Source organism: Parasteatoda tepidariorum, chromosome 7 (assembly GCF_982258835.1).
Source record: "Parasteatoda tepidariorum strain Cologne lab strain chromosome 7, Ptep-v5.0, whole genome shotgun sequence".
Classification (NCBI taxonomy): Eukaryota; Metazoa; Arthropoda; class Arachnida; order Araneae; family Theridiidae; genus Parasteatoda; species Parasteatoda tepidariorum.
This window is the reverse complement of record NC_141761.1, coordinates 85738248-85759339: the sequence shown is the minus strand read 5'-3', so window position 1 is coordinate 85759339 and position 21092 is coordinate 85738248. Positions and strand designations below refer to the sequence as shown.

Sequence of the window (21092 nt, the reverse complement as noted above, 5' to 3'; positions counted from 1 at the left end):
AATATGATTTAAGAAATAATAGAATAAAATAAAATGCAATGAAACAATTGAACTGCGTCGATTTTCTTTTAGAAAAAGGAAATCAACAGACCATGAAAGAAAGATCAATTGATGAGATATACAAGTATCTGAGACATACTCTAAGAAAATGATCGCTATTTTTTTTTTCAAATCACCCAGTTATCAAACTTACTTTGTACTCAAATTTAAGACAATTACAGTCTGTGTTTCGAGGCCGGTTTTTTTAAACAAAAGATCAAAGTAAATTTGCATAATATTATGACATTAAATTATTAATCGTGCATTACTTCCAAGACAATAAAAATCATAGAACTGTATTTTTATTTACGACAGATAATTTCAGCATATCAAGTTAAAAAAGAAACGTGCCACGTTATCACGTGCCATCATCCGTTATTCAAATGTATAATTCAAGGGCAACAAAAACTTATTTTACCTGCATTTAGTAATATATATATATATATATATATATATATATATATATATATATATATATATATATATATATATATATATATATATATATATATATATATATATATATATATATATATATATATATATATATATATATATATATATATATAATAATAATAATAATAATAATAATAATACTAAGCTAGAGAAAACATGAAAAAAATTGCATAATATAACCAATTATTTGATAATATAAATAAACTTATTGTTGATAATGGTTTTGGTAAAATGTTTGTTATCTATTGATAACTCAACTCGCTGTTATAAACCAGCAAAATATCAAATCAGTGACTTCATTAGCATATTGAAATCTGAACTGTGAATCTAAAGAAAATAGTTGAATGAAATATTTTCAGGTCTGGAATAGAGAATTAATTTGTTTATTCCTACTCGAAGATTCTGATAAAATATGGGTCGACAACCCTCCGATAAGCACACGTTTAAGAACAAGATATTTAACATATAATTGACAGCCGAAATTATTCATGAAACTTTTTCTTTTAATTGTACAATATTATAAAAATGAACAACCTTTCTTATGGCTATATCACACGAGAGAAAATATGTGCAACTGCAAGTGTAACTGCAAGTGTAAGTGCAACTGCAAGTGAAATTTCTCCAAAAAACGCTCGTGTGATATAGAAATTACGGTTGCACGAAATATCTGCAACCGTTCAGGCAATTTCTTTCATGAACCAATCAGATCGTTTGCTTTTTATGACGTTTCAATTTTATGTGATGACATATACAAATGTAAATAAAAATGGCGGCGACGTTAGGAAGAGGATGATCGGATGAAATTTTTTTATAGATGAGACGGAACAAGTTTTTAGTTTAATAATAACATTTCCTTTAAAATGAAAGCATTAAAAATACTTTCGCACTATGAGATGACCATCTCAATGCAGTTGATGTACTACCATAACAGGAACCTGCACACGATTTTAGTATCGGTAAGTATGGTACATTATTTTTGCGATAAATTTTCTTTTAAAATATTTATTTATTTTAAGCTAATAAAATTAAAACTTATTATAATTTGTTCCGATCAAAGTTTTAATTACTTTAAATAGAAATAATTTCTATTTTTATATATATAAAGAATTATACTGGCGAAAAGCTTTACTTTGAAATATTCGCCAAGCAACTCGCCAAACTTTGTTTCAGTATTATAACATAAAATATAATAATGATTATATTTCTTTATTTTTAAATTTTAATCCTTGTTTCTGTTGATTGTAAAAGCATGTGTCCGATTATTTGAAAGTTTTATAATTATTAGTGAAATAATTATTTTATTCTTCCCTAAGAATTCTTTTAATTTTTGAAAATTTCATTTTAAAACAAGTTAGAAAATATGTGTGGTAAATATTTAAATTGTTTCTCACAAAGTTACCACATTTTCCAGTAATTATTGAAAAGTATTACAAGAAAGGTAGTATATTATATATAAAAAGTAATTATTAAAAATGCAAATTCCCAATCTCCTTGTCTGTTTCTACATTCATCCCTTCTATTTTTTTTTTTTTTTTTTTTTTTTTGTGTATGATGATTTGCATAATATTTTGTTTATAATTATTCAAAGTTAACTAATGATACTTTACTTTTTATTTATACTTCACATTTATCTCTTGATAATTAGCTTTTCTATAATGACAGTAAGTATGTAAGTGTACCTTACTAATTTTTCAATATACTTACATTTTTAAGAGTCTTCGTTTATAAATACAATTTATTTTTCTTGAAACAAATTTCAATCCAAACATAAGAACTACAAAACTAAACACACCTGCCATCTTTCATTAGTGTATAGAATAATCTTAGAACTATAATCAAAATATCTGTCAAACTTAAAATAAGTTTAAAAGGGATACCTAAGGACTTAAATGATTTCAAATTAATGGCATTTAATCTTCCTTATTCTAATAATGTGTTGGTAAAATTTTATCATGAAAGTGATTTCTTTCTTTTATTTCAGATATTTCGTATAATCCTGTAAGGTTTATCTGGTAAAGAAGGAAAGAGATGTAATACTGTTTTTATGGAAGAAATTAAAAAATAAGAAATAAAAATGAATAATGTTCTAAATGTTTCACTTGACAATAAATGTTTTATTTTTTAAATTGATTCTTGTATTATTTAAAATGCAAAACAAAACACGTAAAGGGCTATAACAAAATAATATGATACATTAAAAGTATGTTCTTAATAAAATATTGTTTTTTTTTATTATAATAATTTTATTATAATAAATAAATTTTAATTTATATACTGTATATTACAATAAATTTGTCCCAAAATAAATCCTATAATTTTTAATTAAATTATCTTATACCAATAATGAATGATATAAATTTTACAATAATAAAATGTAAGTATGACATTGAAAATCCTCTTATATTTAAAAAGCAATTTTACTAAGAAAGAGGAAAAAATAATTTTCAAAAAAGTGATATTCCTGATATGCAATGTGTAAATGAATAAAATTGATGATCCCTTCATGTAATGTAAATTAATTTGATGAAAATAAAATTCTGAGACATTGTAGTATAGACAAGTCTGACATTATTTATTATGTATTTTTTAGAATGAATTTAAAAAATAGAATTGATTTGATAGATCTAATAGTTTTGATGTTATAAATATTTTATGAGTGAAAGGTAATTCAAAAATTTATATTTCATACATTAAACCATCATTTCTTCTACAGAATTATTTCAAAGGACTATGTTTTTGAATTAAGCTTAAAAAATAAATTTGAAGAAATGCCTTACTTGATTAGATAGCAATGTCAGTTGCATAAAGTGGTATAAGTCATAAAATTGTCCTTTCTACACATTAAACTTTTTATAAATTTTCGAATTGTTAAACTATTAAATCAGACAGCTTGTTTTTATTCTCATTCGATTTAGTGTTTACATAGATAATGATACCGCACTTGCCTAGCTAGCATGTTACATAGTAAATATATATAAATAAACTATGCTTTTACAGGGTGCGGAGCCAAATCTTTCAACAAAAAATAAGCAACTTTTAAGAACATTTTAGGCACTCAAAAAATATTTTAAAGCTCTAGGTAAATTGACAAAATGCAAAATAATTCTCAGACTTTACATGATCATGATAAAATAACTAGAATTTGACAAAGAACTGTTTTCTTGATTATATTAGCCATTAAAAAAATGATGAAGAGATTTTTCGGTTCGATTTCAGAGGGTGGAAAATAAAGCCTGAAATTGAGAATATCTTGCAAAATACAGCATGAGAGAGCAAGAATCTCACCGAACCCAGCTCACTAGACGCACATGCGGACTCGCAAGTATTTCACCAAACCTGTAAAATGATTGGCGTTTTCATACGCTATGGACTGACGGTACGCTGAAATTGATCATGGTTGAATGAATTCTGCTGTTGTTGTTAATTTACGTCGCACTAGAGCTGCACAATGGGCTATTGGCGACGGTCTGGGAAACATCCCGGAGGATGATCCGAAGACATGCCATCACAATTTTGATCCTCTGCGGAGGGGATGGCACCCCCGCCTCGGTAGCCCGACGACCTGCGAGCGAAGATGAGCACTTTGCGGTAGCACAGTTTAACGAGGACCCATACCGCACACCCTCGGTCCCTACGCAGACTGATCCAAGTGGTCACCCACCCGCACACTGACCATAGCCAGTGATGCTTGACTTCGGTGATCTGCTGGGAACCGTGTCTTAACGATCAGTCCAGTGCGGGACGAATGAATTCTGAAAACGTGAAATAGAAAAATGTGTAAAGTACGTTTTTACATAATATGTGACGAAAATCGACATTCCTTTTCATAAATCTCTTTTTCGAAAAAGGAAAATAAGGCACTTTTTAAAAACACTTATTAAGAAAAGCTCCTTTAAGGGCCTTTAAAAAATGAAAATCAAAAATAAGCACCTTTAAGCACTTTTTTTAAAAACGCTACGCACCATGTTTTATACCTTAGTCACTCAAATCAAGATAAAAAAAATCGTCAAAATTCTAGATAGTATTTAAGTCCATCCCCCTTTCACCCCCTTATCCTTTTAGGGACACAACATGAAATTCATTGATATCTTAATATCATTTTATATTATGAGGTAGAAATCATAATCCTTTTTATACTATGCTACTTCACTAATGGGGAAATAAAGTTTTCAGAATTTTAATTTCCTGCTGAAGAAAAGACTTAACACAAATACAAATGTAAAAAATTAAATCAAAATCAATCAATATTCCGCAGCATCTTTACGAACATCGTTGAGAAACTATGATATAATAGAATCATATGATAAAATTAAATATGAGCCAAAAGTAAAGATAAATAACAAAATATGGTAACCCAATTTCATGCAACCGTTCAGGCAATTAAGCAACCCTTTCGGCAACTCCGAACGGAGGAATTTCACTTACAGTTGCACTTACACTTGCAGTTGCACATATTTTTCTCTCGTGTGATAGAGGCATTACTCCATGAACATTTCTCGTGAAAATTTAGACGTCAGATTGTTTTTATTTTAAGATTTTGAGAATGTATTTATATTTTGTTTCTTTCTTCATTATAGAACTCGGGATATTATACCAATAATAAAGAAAATGACAGTACCAGAAAAAGTGGATATTACTCCCGAAGAAATGGAAAGTGTTGAGAAAGTAAGAAAATCTTGTGACATTATTTTTCTATGGTAGTTTGGGTTTTATTTTCAAATAAAAAATTATAAGTGTCTTTTTAAGCAGTTAATATGGATTTTCAAAGCTCTTTCGCCATTGAAAATAAAAAAGCAACAGTTTAAGTGTCTCACACTTGAAACAAAGCTATATTTTGCAATTATATATCTCTTCTTACCTTGAAAAATTATCTGGGCAATTAACAACGGACAATTAACTTTATTTTAAAAATTAAAAAGCTTTTTAAAAAATCGCCAATTTGTAGACATTTGTCTACCTATATGAAAATTAACAAAATCACTGTTTTTCTCAGTTTGTGAAAATTATACGAGTCTAGATAATGCAGCACTGAAGTAAGTTTCTAAATATTAAAAAATTAGACTACAAACACTTTTCATTTCAACAAAACTGTGGCTTTTCTATTTATTGAGGTTTTTAACCATTTTCAGAATAAGAATTTTCAGAATTTCATGCAACTACAGAGCTTTCAAAAAACAGCCTTAATAAGCTTGTTCTATACCCACATTCAAGTTTGTGCACATAGTCACGGCACTCGATTTTACAATCCAAATTTTTGAAAAAAATGTGTTTAATTTTTTATATTATCAAAATTTCACTATTTTTTCATACTACTATTTTTTCACTTTCAATAAAAAATAAAAAAGTTTTAAAAAAGTTTAGGGTGATTTAGCCCAGTAATGTGTCTTTCCGCAATGAGTTTGGTAAAGTTAAAAAAAATATGTAGTTTTATAATGTGTGAAAAATTTACTAAATGCTGTAAAATTTGGTAATTTCATCATGATGCCTTACATCAGTGGTTCCGTGGTAGAGTTTAAGAGGTTTTACGAGTTAGTATCTACTTTTTATACCTAGCGATAAATTTTGAAGCCTCTGATTATACTTAAATTCAACGTATAATTCTTACATTTTCTAATTTTTCGATTGTATTTATGAAATTATTTCACGTAAAATACCTATGGAATAGAAATGAATGGCTTACTAAACTGCGAAAACCATATATTTTGATTTTATTCACCAGAATTATGAAGTTTTTTTGCCAAAATTGTCATTGCGACACAGAACAGTAATTTTACCAGAATTATTGGTCGAACAGAAATATTTTTCTGACAAAGAATAGGGCAAGTGGCATTTCTGGTCCCTTTCTTATGAGTAATAAGTGAAAAACAAGTAATTAAATATAATAATAATAAGTGAAATTATAACAAAGTGGAAAGCAAATTTAATAAAGAAATAACAAAATTTAACTGTTGAAATCCATTTCAGATACGAGCACGGTTTAAAAATGATTTGCCTCAAGCAATGTATGAAGATACAAATTTATTTTTGAGATTTCTAAAGGGTGAGTGAACTTTTTTTAATTATTATATTGAAATAATTTAAACATCATATTCATAGATTAATAATAAATAATGAAAATAAGTTTCTTTGCAACATAAAAAAAATTTAATGTATATATGTAACTAATTAAATTTTTATATTTCTATGAAATAATAACAAAAAAAAGTTTTTTTTTTATTATTTTAAATTTACTATTTTTTGTTGCAATTACTGTTTGAAAAATGTGCATTTACTATCTTTATTTTGTAAACTGTTTTAGATATTTTTCAGTTAGATATTTAAATAACACAAATAACTAAAAAAAAAAATTTATGTAAATAACTTCTGCTACAAAAAAAACTATTTAATTTTTACATTTCTTTAGAATAATAATAATAAAGAACATTTTAATTTTCTGCAATCCATTTATTGCAATTACTATTTAAAAGTTGCCAATTTAATTATTTATAAACTGTTTTGAACATTTTTCAGCGAGAGATTTAAATGAAGAAAAAAACTTTTCTGATAAATGGTAGAAATAACCTTAATACTCTATATACATATTTTTTTATGTGGCACTATAAATCGGATATTTTTATCTTATGTCAAAACTATTATTAATTATTTTTTTAAGTTGCCTCAAGAAATAATTTAAAGAGCGTTGAATAGTTAATTATACGTTAAGTATTTATTTAGAATAATTGTGTATTCTTATAGAGATAAAAACTTAGTTGCTAAGTAATTATTTAGATTTATTTTTGATACTTTATAAAATGGCCGTTGAAATTTTGAACATATACGGTGCTATTTAGGACTCATACTGTCATACCAATTACTAATGACGGAGCTTGACTGTTTTTGATCAACATGATATATATGTTATACAAGGCTCGAGAGGTGCGTGAGGCAGTATTACAGAACGTAATGGAGCATCGGGATAAGTTTTCTATTTCATCTCGTGACAGAGATGAAAAAATTTTTAATGCTTCTGCTGCTTACTATTCTGAAATGACACGAACTCATACTTTGGTTTGTGTGATTTAATAGTTGTCTGACAGATTTTAAATAATTACTAAGATTGAATATTTTGAGCAAACATGTCCTGAAAATAATAAAAATTGAAGTCAAAGTATTTCTGCACGGTGAAAAAAATCTGGTTAGTATATTGTTTAAAATTAATTAAGTTGTTATGATTTGAGGGGAGGTTAAGGAATTGGAATTTCAAAATGCATTTGCACTGGGCATTCGGTTTGGTTAGCATTAAAGTTTATTTGCTATACAAGATAATTTTGAAAGGTGACCTAGCTGGTCGTTAGAAGCTGGTAGTACATAATAAAAGTAATTTTCTTTATTATAAGAAAGAAGTAAAAGCTACGCATGTTAAAAGAAAGCCGTTTAATTTTCATATTTCTTTGGAATAACAACGACACGAGGTATCTTTAATTCCTTTATTGCTATCTGAAAATAGTTTTTTGTTGTTTCTATTAGTAAACAATATTTACCGTTTTTCAGCGAGAGACTTTAACCTCAGTCAGTCTGAAATCATGCTCAGAAAAGTAAGTTGCCTTAATTTGTGTATGTTACTGAACGGAATAACTCTGGGAGAGATTCTGCACTGAAGAAAGATGCTGAAATTCCTCTACCATTGTAGTTTCGATATTTTCTAACCGATTATAAATACTTGGTCGCTGCATAAAAGACGTGAATAACGCAGTGGAGCATTTTATTCCTGTTGAGTGATATTTCTTAACAGATCTCAGATTTCAAGTTTGAAATCATCTTCTCTTTCTAAGCTACAGATTTTTTTAAATGTCAGTTTTAGTCTATTTTTATCGAAATGTAAACATCAATATAAAATACACTTATGTAGCTAAATACTTATTTTTAGTAATTTATGTAATAAAAATATAATTTATTTTTATTAAATATTTCGTAGGCCATTAAATTGTTTAAATATGAGTTTTTACATGCAGGAATAAATTTTAAATTGATCGTCATAATAATGCTACATATCACAAGAAAGTATTAAACTTAGAATTTACATCAAAAGCAATGGTGACCATTATTAATTACTTGATTACATTTTAAGCGCATAACTTAACACAGCACATTAGTATTGAAGAAAGTGCGGCATCTTTCCTGGAATTACTCCGTATTTGTTTCGTAGCTATTCGTATATTTATTTTTTAATAATGATATTTAGTAGGTACTTTATGATTCTTTATACCTAATTATTTCTTGCATCACTTAAATATATAAAAGAATCGCGATAACGTTTGGGTTAAGACACTGAGTTGTTATTTTGACGAACCAGGTACTTACAGGTAAGAAGTACCGTCACTGATGGTGCCGTTACTTTTTACCATTTTTTATCAAACATGCTATGGAACAAAAAAAATCTGATATACCGCAGTTTTGACTGCAATAATTACCCTAAAATCACTGAATCATTCTAATTAGCAAAATATTATTATAAAAATTACGGTTTTAGATTTTATGGACGATGCACTCTAAGTGCCAGCATTTTATATCGTGATTTGATTCAGGATTTTTAGACTGTGTGGAAAGTGAAGGAGGACAACACATCGCCGCCTTCCCTTCACATTTCGGCTTTGGTCTAGAAATCGTGAAGACTTAACTTCCATGACACCCAACCCCTGGATGACCCCGCACCTTCTGGACTAGCTGTTGCGGGAGTACATTACTTCATGTTGGTATATAAGTTTTGAAAACACCTATCATCCAGCAACTAATCACTATATTTTAATAGTTCGATTATGATTTGAATATTGATAAAAATCACTCTTATTTGCATTGATGGTACAAAAAATAATTTTAAATTTTGGTTCTAACGCTTACAATTCTCTTTCTTTTTTTTTATTAATGCCAACATGTATTCATAAATCATGCCTTAATGTAAATCTTAAACTCAATGGAGTATTAAAAATTTATTTATTATATACCAAGCAATTCCGTCACTAGTCATATAGTTTTAAGCATTGGTTTCTTATAATCTAATTAACTATAACAGACATCTTTAATTTGCAATGCTTCTGCTAAAAATAATTTTAAACAATTCAAGCTCTTTTAAATGTTTCTAATCTTTCCTATAACTACGGACACTCAGAAATTATAGTTTCCAAACAAATTAAAATAGGAGCTTTCCTGATGTTGTACCAAATGTTAGTTCCTTCATAATTTGACGTTGATTATGGTGATTAGAAACAAACCGTGAAGGATTTTCCCCAAGTAAACGTCAAAAAAAAAAAAAATTTAAATGAAACGCTTTTCAACAAGTCGTATTCTTTAACATACAGTGACAGTTAATTTATATACAAAAATAAAACGAGGTTCATTCATTTATATTCATTACATTAGAGTTGTATGACCGATTTCAATCTGGGTTTTCGTGCTTTTTATAGTATTTGATTGTCAGTTTCTTTGAATGATCCATTTGAGAAAGTAAAGGGAAAAGTTCAATTTAGTTATTATTTTTCTTAGCTTTCCTTTTACTTAATTACGACCAAAATGACAGCTAAATTGCTTCAAATTATAATTTTAAATAATATTTTTGTAATTATATTATTTTTCTTAACGCGAAAAGTGTGGACATGCGTATTAAAATAATTTTCTAAACATGTTTCGATTGACAAGAATTTAAGTGAATCAATTTCTAATTCATTATTTTTTAGAACAGTATTTATTTTTTAAATTGTGTTTCAAAAAAAACTTTTAATATTCTTTGGAAAGAGGAGACGTAATTTAACTGTCGCCATATAGTAATGACCCTTTATTGATAAATGACCCTTTATAGTACAGTGGGCAAACAATAAACGAACGACACTGAATAACTTTTAATCTAAAGATCGGATCTCGATGTTCTAGGACTCCATCTTAAAGGTTCGAGGAGGTAGTCGTAAATATGCTAATTAAGTAGCGCAGACGATATTTTAAGTTAGGAAACCAGGCACAAAAACCTATTTTTTCTGAATAAACATACCTCTTTTTCGAGAATTCGGATTTCTGAATCCTAAAACATAAGGGGTAGCAGCAATCTGGGAATTACGTCGAATTTTTTAATTGCGAGCAAAAATAGTTTAATTCGCTTTAAATGCTCTCGAGATATGGTGAAATATGCAAAAAGTAAAATTAACAAAAAAGTAAAATTAAAGAGGGATTCAAACTCTGGACCTCTCTTTTGACCAAACTATTGGGACCATATTTCCCAGATTGCGACTACCCCCTACAATTTGGGGATCAGAAATCTGAATCCGTAGTAAAAAGGTTATATTATGTTTTTGTGTCTGATTTCTTAACTTATATTGTCAGCTTTAATTAATTCGCATATTTGAGGTCACCTCTTTGAACCTTTAAGAGTTAGTCCTGGAACGTAAAGATCCGATCATTAACATCAAAAATTATTCAGGGTGATCCGTTTCTTATTTTACTCACTGTACTTCAGCTACCGCCAATTAACAATGATCATTTATTAATTTTTTTAATACCTTACTTTTAAAAGTACGTTGCTATGCCAAACGTACCTACAAGTGATTCTTAATATTCCGAAATAATAATTGATGAATAAAACGATGGAAAAAAGGAGCGAGTTGGTTCTTTTTTCTGAGAAAATTCTAAAATTACGGTGTTATGAAGGTGAATGTCATTTTTACAGAGATAGTGTTTGCACTCCTCTTCATCTGATCCGCTAAGACATGGACTAACACAGATTTATTGTTGTCGTTTAAAAAAGAAAATAAATTATCTAATCGTTCACATGAAATATGTTGTATCCAACGAAGTAAAGACCACGAAAAAGACAATTTAATCTTGTGCTCCATTGCAGATCTCTTTCGCCAAATGTTGAATTCGGCCTCCAAAGAAAAGGAAAGTGAAATTATCTCCCATATTTTCACACAGTTTATTACACCCATAGGTATAAAGTTTGCCCCCCTTTTTAAATATTTTCACCCCTATATTAGTCCGTGATTACACCAGAACTCTGGTAAACCTGGTGAAGGAACAACCCTTTTTGCAGGATCCGATCCAGGTGAGCCAGAGGACTGTTAAACCTAGAATAGTGAGCAATCTGGCACGAGCGATTACTCACCGGGACGGCCGGGTCACTATATTAACAGAGGACCACCTATTATATTGTATATAGTTATGTGGATTCTTCCTTCTATATAGTTTTTGTATCTAGTTTATTTTTTATTTGATAACTTAACAATGGAGTCCCTCCAACCTCTTCTTTAATCATTTTATTTCATATTGTATCAATTTATGCCTAACCAAATTATGACAAAATAGTTTCGATGAATCAGCTAGTGGCGCTTCGCACCAAATGCTGAGGTTCCACGCATTTTCAGCATTCCAGCTCCCATATTTTTTCCCTGAAATATTTTTATTTGAAAATTCAGTCACACTAACGGATAGTTACTGTAAGCTATTAAAATAAGTAGTAATTATGAACATTTAAAACCACATTTATACTTTTCAATTTCGTCACCCATTTTGATGTTTTTATTACCCATACACTCGCTTTAATGACTAAACACCAATTGAAACTACCAAAATAAAAGTACTTGATCTATTTAAATTGTTAATTCTGGTCAATCTTGCTTTACCCAGAGCTTTGTTTAGCATGGCAATTTTACTCAACAAACTTTATAAACAAATATGTTTTTTCCTTTTTTTTCTTTTTTTTGCGCACGCAACTTCCGTCCAATAACTCTTTTTTTAGAGTTTCAAAAATATCCGTATGCCTTTTCACATTATATTTTACATCCTTTAGTGTCAGAGATGTTTACATTGTATCAATAAAACATTCAAAAAATTATAATTTTTCCAATAGCATTTGCAGTGGAGAAAGGCAAAGAAAGTTGACACAATAATTGAAGAATTCAAGCCCTTTGAAGTAAGTTATTCGTGTATTTCAGAATTAATATATCTAAATTATGGTATGAGCGAAGGAAATAGAATGGTTATTTAAAAATTTCCTATACTACTTGAAAAAGTATATTCAAAACTATCAGAAAATTTAAAAAAAATTACCGTGTTTCTGGCACTATTTAAACACTAAATGGCCCGGTATTTTTTTCGGAGCGAGTTGGCAATGCTTTTAGTAAAATGAACCATAAAATATAGTATTACCTGATTAAAAAAATTCATTCACTTAAAAATCAAGCAAATTGGGAAAAAAACAGTCAGCAAGTTTTAGGCACTTCAAAAAAATAGCAGCCATTTTCAAGACTTGTCATGCGTAAATGTTTCACTCATGGCAAGTCTTAAAAATATAAAATTTTTCAATTAAGTACTGTCTTACGGCTTCAGTTTCTTGGAATTATTTAACAGAAAATATAATGTTATAATATGTGAAAAAATTTAGTGAACTCTTATAATTTTATCATGATACCTTAGAGCATGGCATAAAAACCATACATTCGGTTAAATTTTCTTTTCAATTTTGTCTTTCTTACTAAAAGTGTGGTAATAAGAACTTTAATTTTGAAAACCGAAATATCCGGTAAACAGTTTCAATATGAACATAAAAATTTCTTTATGAATGATTTATAAATACCGCATATTTTGATGCTATTTCAAAACTCTAGGTCTTCTTTAAGAGAAATATCATTACCATACAGTACGGTAATTTTACCAGAATAATTTTACGGTAATTTTACCACGTAGACTGCTTCTTCGCGTAAGCTTCACATTTTGAGAAAAATATTTGAAAAGCTGGTTTATACATCAGTATATGTGTCGCCGGTGGTTCATATATGGAAAGAAAATTCTTCGCCCGGTAATTCATACTCATAGCATTCAGTGTATTGTATTAAGACACAAAAAAGTAACTACTTTACCATAGACACGTTTTAAAAAAATCGAAAGGAGCATGTAACTTTTTTATGCGAGAGGCAAATCAGTTAGAAATTTTCTATTGAAATTAAATGTTAATGTCTTTAAGCACAAGCAGAAATTATTTATTTTAACAATATTAGAAAATATGACATGAAATCAGTCAAGATCACTTAAATCTGCAACTGGTAACAAATTCAGTAAGATCAAAACTATTAAGAAGTAAGAAATAAATAAATGAAGACTATTATTTATAATTTAGATATTGTTACATATATATTCTTGGACTATCGAATAAACCCTTTTACTTAAAAAATTGCGAAGCATTTATTTTAATATAAAAAAGGGTTAACGAACTTGAGATAAAGAAAAAGTATACGAACCCATTTTGTTTTTCTACATTGCAGCAATTCTTTTTGGATAAAACGAAATGGCTAGATAAAAATTGATTAAGTACTTAAACACTATCTCTGTGTGTATGCTTATCTTGATCGAAAAACAACTGTATGAGCAAATGTTTGCAAATGTTTGCAGAAAGAAGTTTTACTTCAAGAACTAAGTATATTTGTCTTATTTCGCAGAATTTTATTCGCATATAGTTAACATGTAAAATGAACTCAAAAATAAGTCGATGTTTTTTCATCGGTATTTTTTATGAGATGAATAAATTTGCTAAAAAATAAAATAAATAAAAAATGAAACAAAAATATACACTTTTATTTTAAGCGTACTAAAAAAAGATATATGTTTTTATTGAAAAATCCCCTGGTTAACCGGAATGGTAAAAAAAAATAAGGGAGCTAAATTTTAGTCAAATAGAGAAGTATTTCTTTTTCACGAAAAAAGTTTTAAAACTAAAAATTGCTCTTCATTTATCTATTCTCTTAAATCATTTTAGCATCAATTATAAAATTTATTATTTTCTTTTTAAATTATTTTAGCGTCACTGCAATAAGAAAAAGCATGTTAATCATGTTACCTTAGGGCAAGGCATAAAAACTATTCATTCGGTTAAATTTACTTTTCAGTTTTGTATTTGTTACTCAATGTATGGTATTAAGAACTACTAGTGGGCTGCGTCCCCTGCTCGCTAACGCTCGCCAACCCCTAAAAATTGCTACGTAATCTTATTTGGTTTGCTTCACAAACCAAGCTCGCTTCGCTCGCTACTAACTTAGGTACATTGCAAATGCACAAAATTCTAAGAATTCAAAACAATAATTCAAATCCATATAACAACTTTTTTTAAAAAAAAAATAGTAATACTTTTTAGTAAATACTAAGTCATTAAAATAAATTTGAACTCGAATAGACTCATTGACTGAGACTCATTTTTCAATGAATAACTAATAACAATAGTAAAACAGATAAATTCGTGATATAAATCAAAAATCGTCAAATAAATTCGTAATATATAAATTCGTGAAAAAAAAGCGCTTTCGACAAAATACTGAAATAGAGATCTATCGACAAAGACTACTCACTTCTGCCTAGCTTAACAGTATGAGATTGCAGCATCTGAATCGTTATTTCAGTTTCCGGTTTTAAAAGCGCTATATGTTGAGCCACCTCAGCTAGATTTAGCATGTGACATTTTTTGCGGCAATCATTGGTCGATTTCCTAGCGTTGCCATTCGGGAAGTTGTAATGAGGCTTTTTTTTGTCACCGTGTAAGAGAAATGTCTATATAGATTATTTTGAAAATTGGAAGTTCCGTTCAACTGCTTATAATGAACGGAAAATTAAAAAATGTATGGTTTAAACAACGTACACTTTGTATTACCAGAAATGTATTTACCATACAGCACGTTAATTTTACCACAATTTTCTTCTTCGTGTGGGTATTAACAAAGTAACTAATACTTTTGAAATACTTTTTGTTTCATTTTTATTAATTAAAATGTGTTCGATGGATTATTGTCACCAAATAATAAAATTTTATGTAATTTTAGAAATTTTTTACCACTTACATATTAACAATTAAAATTCATTTACTGTTAGAAGAGGCCCTTTTTCTGACATAATAATACTATTTGCCCAAAAAATGTTCCTTTTAAGTGTCGTGTACAATCTCTTATAAACAGACAGTTGTGAAAAGTAACTATTACATTTAAATTTTATTTTTGTAAATTCCTTTATGTAAAATTAATATAAATGTTTTTTTACAGGTTCTAGAAAAATACATGCCTATGAATGTTTTTGCTTTTGATAAAGAAGACGCGATATGTTATTACCTACCTGTCTCAAAGTTCGACGTTAAAGGTAATATTTCTACTAATCATTTATTTTCGTCTATTTTTAATTTAATATTTCTTAACCAATTAATAAACTCGTTGATTCCAATACATTAAGGAAGAGGTTGAACAAAATAAACTCTAATCAAAACCCGGTAGCTACTGAAAATAAGTACATGAGGAGTAGCGTAACATATTTAGAACAAAGAAATAACTTTTGTCTGCTCCATTTGATTGAAATTTTGATTTTTTTAAAAAGTGGAACATTCCAATTTACTTTATAGTTTTTAATATTGCTGAATAAATTTCTTACGGCATATAAAAAGACTGATGATTGATGTCTAATTCATCAGGTAAATCTTGTAACATTAAAACCAATTCCTTAGTTTGGCGGAGAGAGTTGAAATGCTTGGTCATTTTTTAAATCAGAACTTTTACTAATTACCAAAAAGCCAATTACCAAAAAATTGAAATACGAAGCAATGAGAGGGATGTGAAATTTTTTTAAATGCTCGTCTCTTTTTTTAAAAAAACTAGAGCCAAATTGATAAGATTAAAAAATTTTAATTTATCAGAGTTTTTACTTATGGTTGCAAAAATACAATTTTTGAATCCTGCCTACTTGTGCTTCTAAAACGCATCATTCCAAAAACTATATAAACAAATTAATGTCTAATATATTCAAATCTTCGCTTAATATAAGTCAATAACTTTCCATATTATTATACGTTACGCTTTTTGTACCAATTCTTTTCCTTTTCTCCAAGCTTTGGACATGTGCCTAGGTCATTATGGACCCTTTACCATGTAGCCCAAAGCTTGGCTACTGGTCCGACTCCACACCAGCCTAGAAACGAGCCCAGTCAGCAAGAATTTAAACAATAGCTACTGCAAATGGCAAAAGTATTTACTAGATAGTGCTGCGATTGGGTCGCTTGTAAAGAGATTTACACTGCAATAAAAATAATGTAATGCCATGACATTATTGATATTGTGTCATTATGGCATACATGAAAATTGATACTTACAATTGATGTATCTGAGTTTAGCGTTATTATTATACTTTGATTGAACAATTGAAGTCAACATTCAGATCCCTTTAACCCTTGTTTATAATTTCTCAATTATAACAAAGGGAATAAGAAACAGCAATCATCTAACTCCTACAAGTTATTTAAATAAACTACCATTTTGAATAAACCATAGAAAAAAAACAGGTTATTACCATTCTATTTGGTAAAAGACATAAGCATCAAACGGTAAAAATTACCAAATAAATGGTAAAAGGCGAGACAGTTCAGAAGAACATTTCATTAATTTTATTGTATTACTTAAGAGCAAGATATAAAAACTATTTATTTGGTTTAATTTACTTTTCAGATATTTGTTACTGAATATATGGTTATAAGAACTATAGTTTTGAAAACCAGAATTTCCTGAACACTATTACCTTAGCGAACAGTAAAATTACCAAATAAATGATTTAAATACTTTCGTAATTATGGTTCCGTTAACCATATTTTTGGTAATTGTGGCTTGTTTCTTTTACCGGAAATGTCTTTAATGGAAATTTTGCCTTTTTTTTTTTTTTTTTTTTTTTTTTTTTTTTTTTTTTTTTTTTTTTGCAGTCTGGTTGCCCTTTCTAATTGCCCTTTTATATTGTACTTTATACATTAAAATAACCGTGTTTTATTCATTTTGTTTTTAAGGGATCCATAGATCAGCAAAACCATCTGATATTGACAGTTACATAATTCGATCTCTCGAACTCGGCGAAAAAGCCATAATAGAACGAGCTGAAAATGTAAGTTACGTCTACTTTTATGTCTATATAACACAAACATGTAATAGTCTAATACAGTTTTCCATTGTTGTCAGTACATTTGACCTAAAACCGACATGATAGCATACAGTTTTCCATTGTTGTCAGTGCATTTAACCTAAAACCGACATGATAGCATACAGTTTTCCCACATTTCCAATTCAATATTCCATATTTTTTTAGGATTACAATCAGCATGAAATTAACACAAGGCATAAAGATCTTGTTTTCTTAAAAATATTTTTGTATCCCAAATGTAAAGGTATTTTTCTGCAATTTTAATTTTTCTCATTCTACTCTGTTATTATTATTGCGTTTTTGATTCTCATTGTCTTCTAAATTTAGAGTTTAGAACAAAAAGACTTGTTTCTTTACATAAAGTAATTTTAGGATATTTTCCTACATTTTAAGATAAGCTTACTAAACATTCCTACATTTCTCGTGTAAACTTATAATCACTTAACTGTTGTTTTTTGGTGCATATTGCATTAATATCATTATAATTACAGTAACAGTTATTCCTTCATTGATTAAGAATTTAGCAATCAACTTCATACATAATGTGAATCATGCATATATATATATATATATATATATATATATATATATATATATATATATATATATATATATATATATATATATATATATATATATATATATATATATATATACACAAACATACTTTTTTTGCTATAACTTCACAAAATATTCGATGGAATTAAACAAATGTTTTGGAGAAATTTAAAATTAATTTTAATTTATGAAATTTTATTTTACGATTTCAAAATTCTTAAAAACAAATTTTAAAAACTGTGCAAGATATAAATATTTAACCTAATTCTTTTTTACTGCGCATGCACAGAAAAATTTAAAAAAGGTTTTTCCTAGCTTTGTAAGGAATCGTATTTAGGAACTAAAAATAATAGCCCTATTTGAATATCTTAAAATTTTTAAAAAATTCAAGCAATTTTTAGGTAGTTTTTGTACTTTTTAAAGAAAAGCTCAAAAGGATAAGGGGTTATCCAAAAATTTCATCTTGTACTATTAAACAATATTTATTGAGAATGAGACTATCATTGTCGGGGATCACCCCCATAAAAGTATGTTTTCCTTTGCATGTTTTCTTTCTTTATTCCATCAAACCTTAGTTTCCGGGTGATTATTATAAAAGCCTTTAAATAGAATTTTTAAAACATATCTTCCTCGTAATATCGATAACCTTGTAATATTCCTCTTCATTAAATGTTTCGCTATTTGCAAATTTTTAAAAAATGAATATTCAAAATTGTATGATCAAAATAATCAAAGCTTATATTATCACCTTTTATGGTCATTCGATGGTTGTGTGCTGGTGGCGATAAGGTCAATAATACCTTACTTTAAAACTTTAAACTCCTGTATTTTAAAACCACATCTCTCAAAATAATATATATACCATGACTAAATAGATTAATTTATGTTAAATTGCGTCAAATTGTTTGAACACACGGCATTCTTGCATTTAATTCCGGAGACTAGAATTTAATTTATACCTTAGTTACAATTGTCTTTAGTTCCTTTAATTTTTATAAAAACCTTCCCATTCTTTCAGACATTATCCGCTTTTTTTGGATTTCGTATTTTAATTTAAATTCATAGACTAAAGCAACAATACTGCAAAATTAAAAAATTTGCATACGTTTTATGCTTCATGCACTTTGAACTGAATTTATTATGTCTGCAGAGATAATCGTTTTTGGAGACTGCAGTAGAATGGAAACGCTCACATATCTCAAGAAGTAAACCTTAGATCAAAATTCTAGAAACTCAGAAGTTACATATTTTCACCTTACGATAATAGCGCCATCTTTGAACTGAAAGGATAAAATTTAAAGGTTTAGTAGGAATATTTTTTTCTTAAGAATCCAAATTTGCGGTTTAAAAAGAGAGTTCCTATTTATTATTTTGAAATTGGCTCATTTCCGGGGATGAATTATGGGAGTTTGGAACCATTGAATGCATCCTTTTATAACCGGTGTTGAACAACCGACCCAATTCTGAGTTTACGACTATAAATATTTAACAGCCTTGTAACTTTGAAGACAAGGAAACACCTGGATCAGGCAATGGGACAAACTAATCTTCTCGGTGGACTTTTGATGGAATTAACTCGCATTTGCGTTACATGAAGAGAAAAATCACGAAAACCACGTGCAAGTAAGTCCGATGGTAAATGGATTCTAATCCATAATTCGTCTACCACTGAGGTTATTTTACATCAACTCTGTAGTCAGTGTAAACGGGGAACAGAATTCTCGTCAACACGCTGCCGCTAAGATTCGAACCTGACGTACTTCATTGTGAGGCGATTACTCGATCCTCTTTGCTACCATGGCTCTAAATGCGCCCTTTAAAAATATTACACATGTTCATACTCAGATTTTTGATCTGATACGTATTTATTGAGAATTTTGTCGATTTTTCATACTTTTTGAACGCCCTGTATATAAATTTTAAAAAATACTTTGTTTCAGAGAAAAGGAAAACTTCCCGGATATGTTCTAGTGTATGACTTGGAAGATTTACCATTTGCTACTGCCACTGATAAAAAAGGTAATTAACTATCGCACGTTTCTAACAATATTTTTTTATTTTGCTTTTACAATTTTAAAACCAAACAAAGTTTTCAATATCACCTGATTAAACTTTCAATTTCTTAAAACAAAACATCGAAATTTAATAAAAAAGGAAATAGTTATTCACAAGAACTATGACTTTCTGCATGGTTTCCTTACTTTAACACTAATAATTAATACTTTTAACCCTTTGTGATATATTTAAACCTTTGTTTATTGGCATTCAATGAGACTGGTGGCTAAGAGCAAGCATACAGCTGTAAAAGCTTAATGTCTAACAATTACCTATTAAGGTTTCAACTTAGCCTTCATAAAAAACACTCATTAGATCAGAAGTTATCACACGTTTCATTTATTATTATTATTATTATTATCCAGATCATTAATAAAAAAGAAATAAATATTCACGGAAACTACGATTTTTTATTTGATTTCGTTACTTAAAAATTAATTAATTAGCATATTTAACACTTTGCGATCGTATTTTGTTGACATTCTAATGTTGTCAGTGGAAAAACCAAAACGGAGACTGCCCCGAGGCCCCATAATGGATAGACGCATAAGAGAAAATCATTAGAAGAATTAAAAAGCACAGAAAAATAATGAACCAGCAAACACTAATTAAAAGTACACATAGTAAGACTTAAATATGAAACGCCCACCTATGAATAAAAATAGCTACAGTTACAGTTAGAATAACCAAATCAAAAGAAAATATAAATCGCCAAATCAGCTTTTCAATTCTTGTTATGATTTTCTCTTATTTGTCTATCCATTCCATTATGGGGCCTCGGGGCACTGTCAGTTTTGATTAGTGTGTCTCCTAAAGAAGTGCTGTATTGCCAAAACACATATCTTTTATTTCATTGCTTTTTATTGCTTTTTCCTGCTTTAATTATCTGTTTGAATATCTATATTACTATTACTATTATTATTCTTATTATTATAACTACTACTACTACTACTGAATGTAAATCATAACTCAAAGATATTCAGGTTTCTTAAATTATTTTAATTAGATGTGGACATTTATTTGAAACTAATATTCAT

General features: G+C 28.5%; 1 protein-coding gene and 1 long non-coding RNA gene across 5 annotated transcripts in view; both read left to right on the top strand.

The window, feature by feature from the left end:
• LOC107456327 (SEC14-like protein 2) overlaps positions 1-21092 on the top strand; it is an 81647-nt gene that overhangs the window by 49394 nt on the left and 11161 nt on the right. For all 4 annotated transcript variants that reach the window (XM_071183207.2, XM_071183206.2, XM_087168190.1 and 1 more), the window contains exons 2-8: positions 5073-5160; positions 6460-6535; positions 8026-8069; positions 12365-12427; positions 15537-15630; positions 17312-17406; positions 19941-20019. In XM_071183207.2, coding sequence (XP_071039308.2) covers positions 5104-5160; positions 6460-6535; positions 8026-8069; positions 12365-12427; positions 15537-15630; positions 17312-17406; positions 19941-20019 — 508 coding nt within the window. In that variant the 5' untranslated portion in view covers positions 5073-5103. The remainder of the gene's footprint in view (positions 1-5072; positions 5161-6459; positions 6536-8025; positions 8070-12364; positions 12428-15536; positions 15631-17311; positions 17407-19940; positions 20020-21092) is intronic.
• Positions 1254-2622, top strand: LOC147807289 (uncharacterized). The gene is made up of 2 exons (XR_015435595.1): positions 1254-1451; positions 2477-2622. It is a non-coding gene; the product is annotated as an uncharacterized LOC147807289 (long non-coding RNA).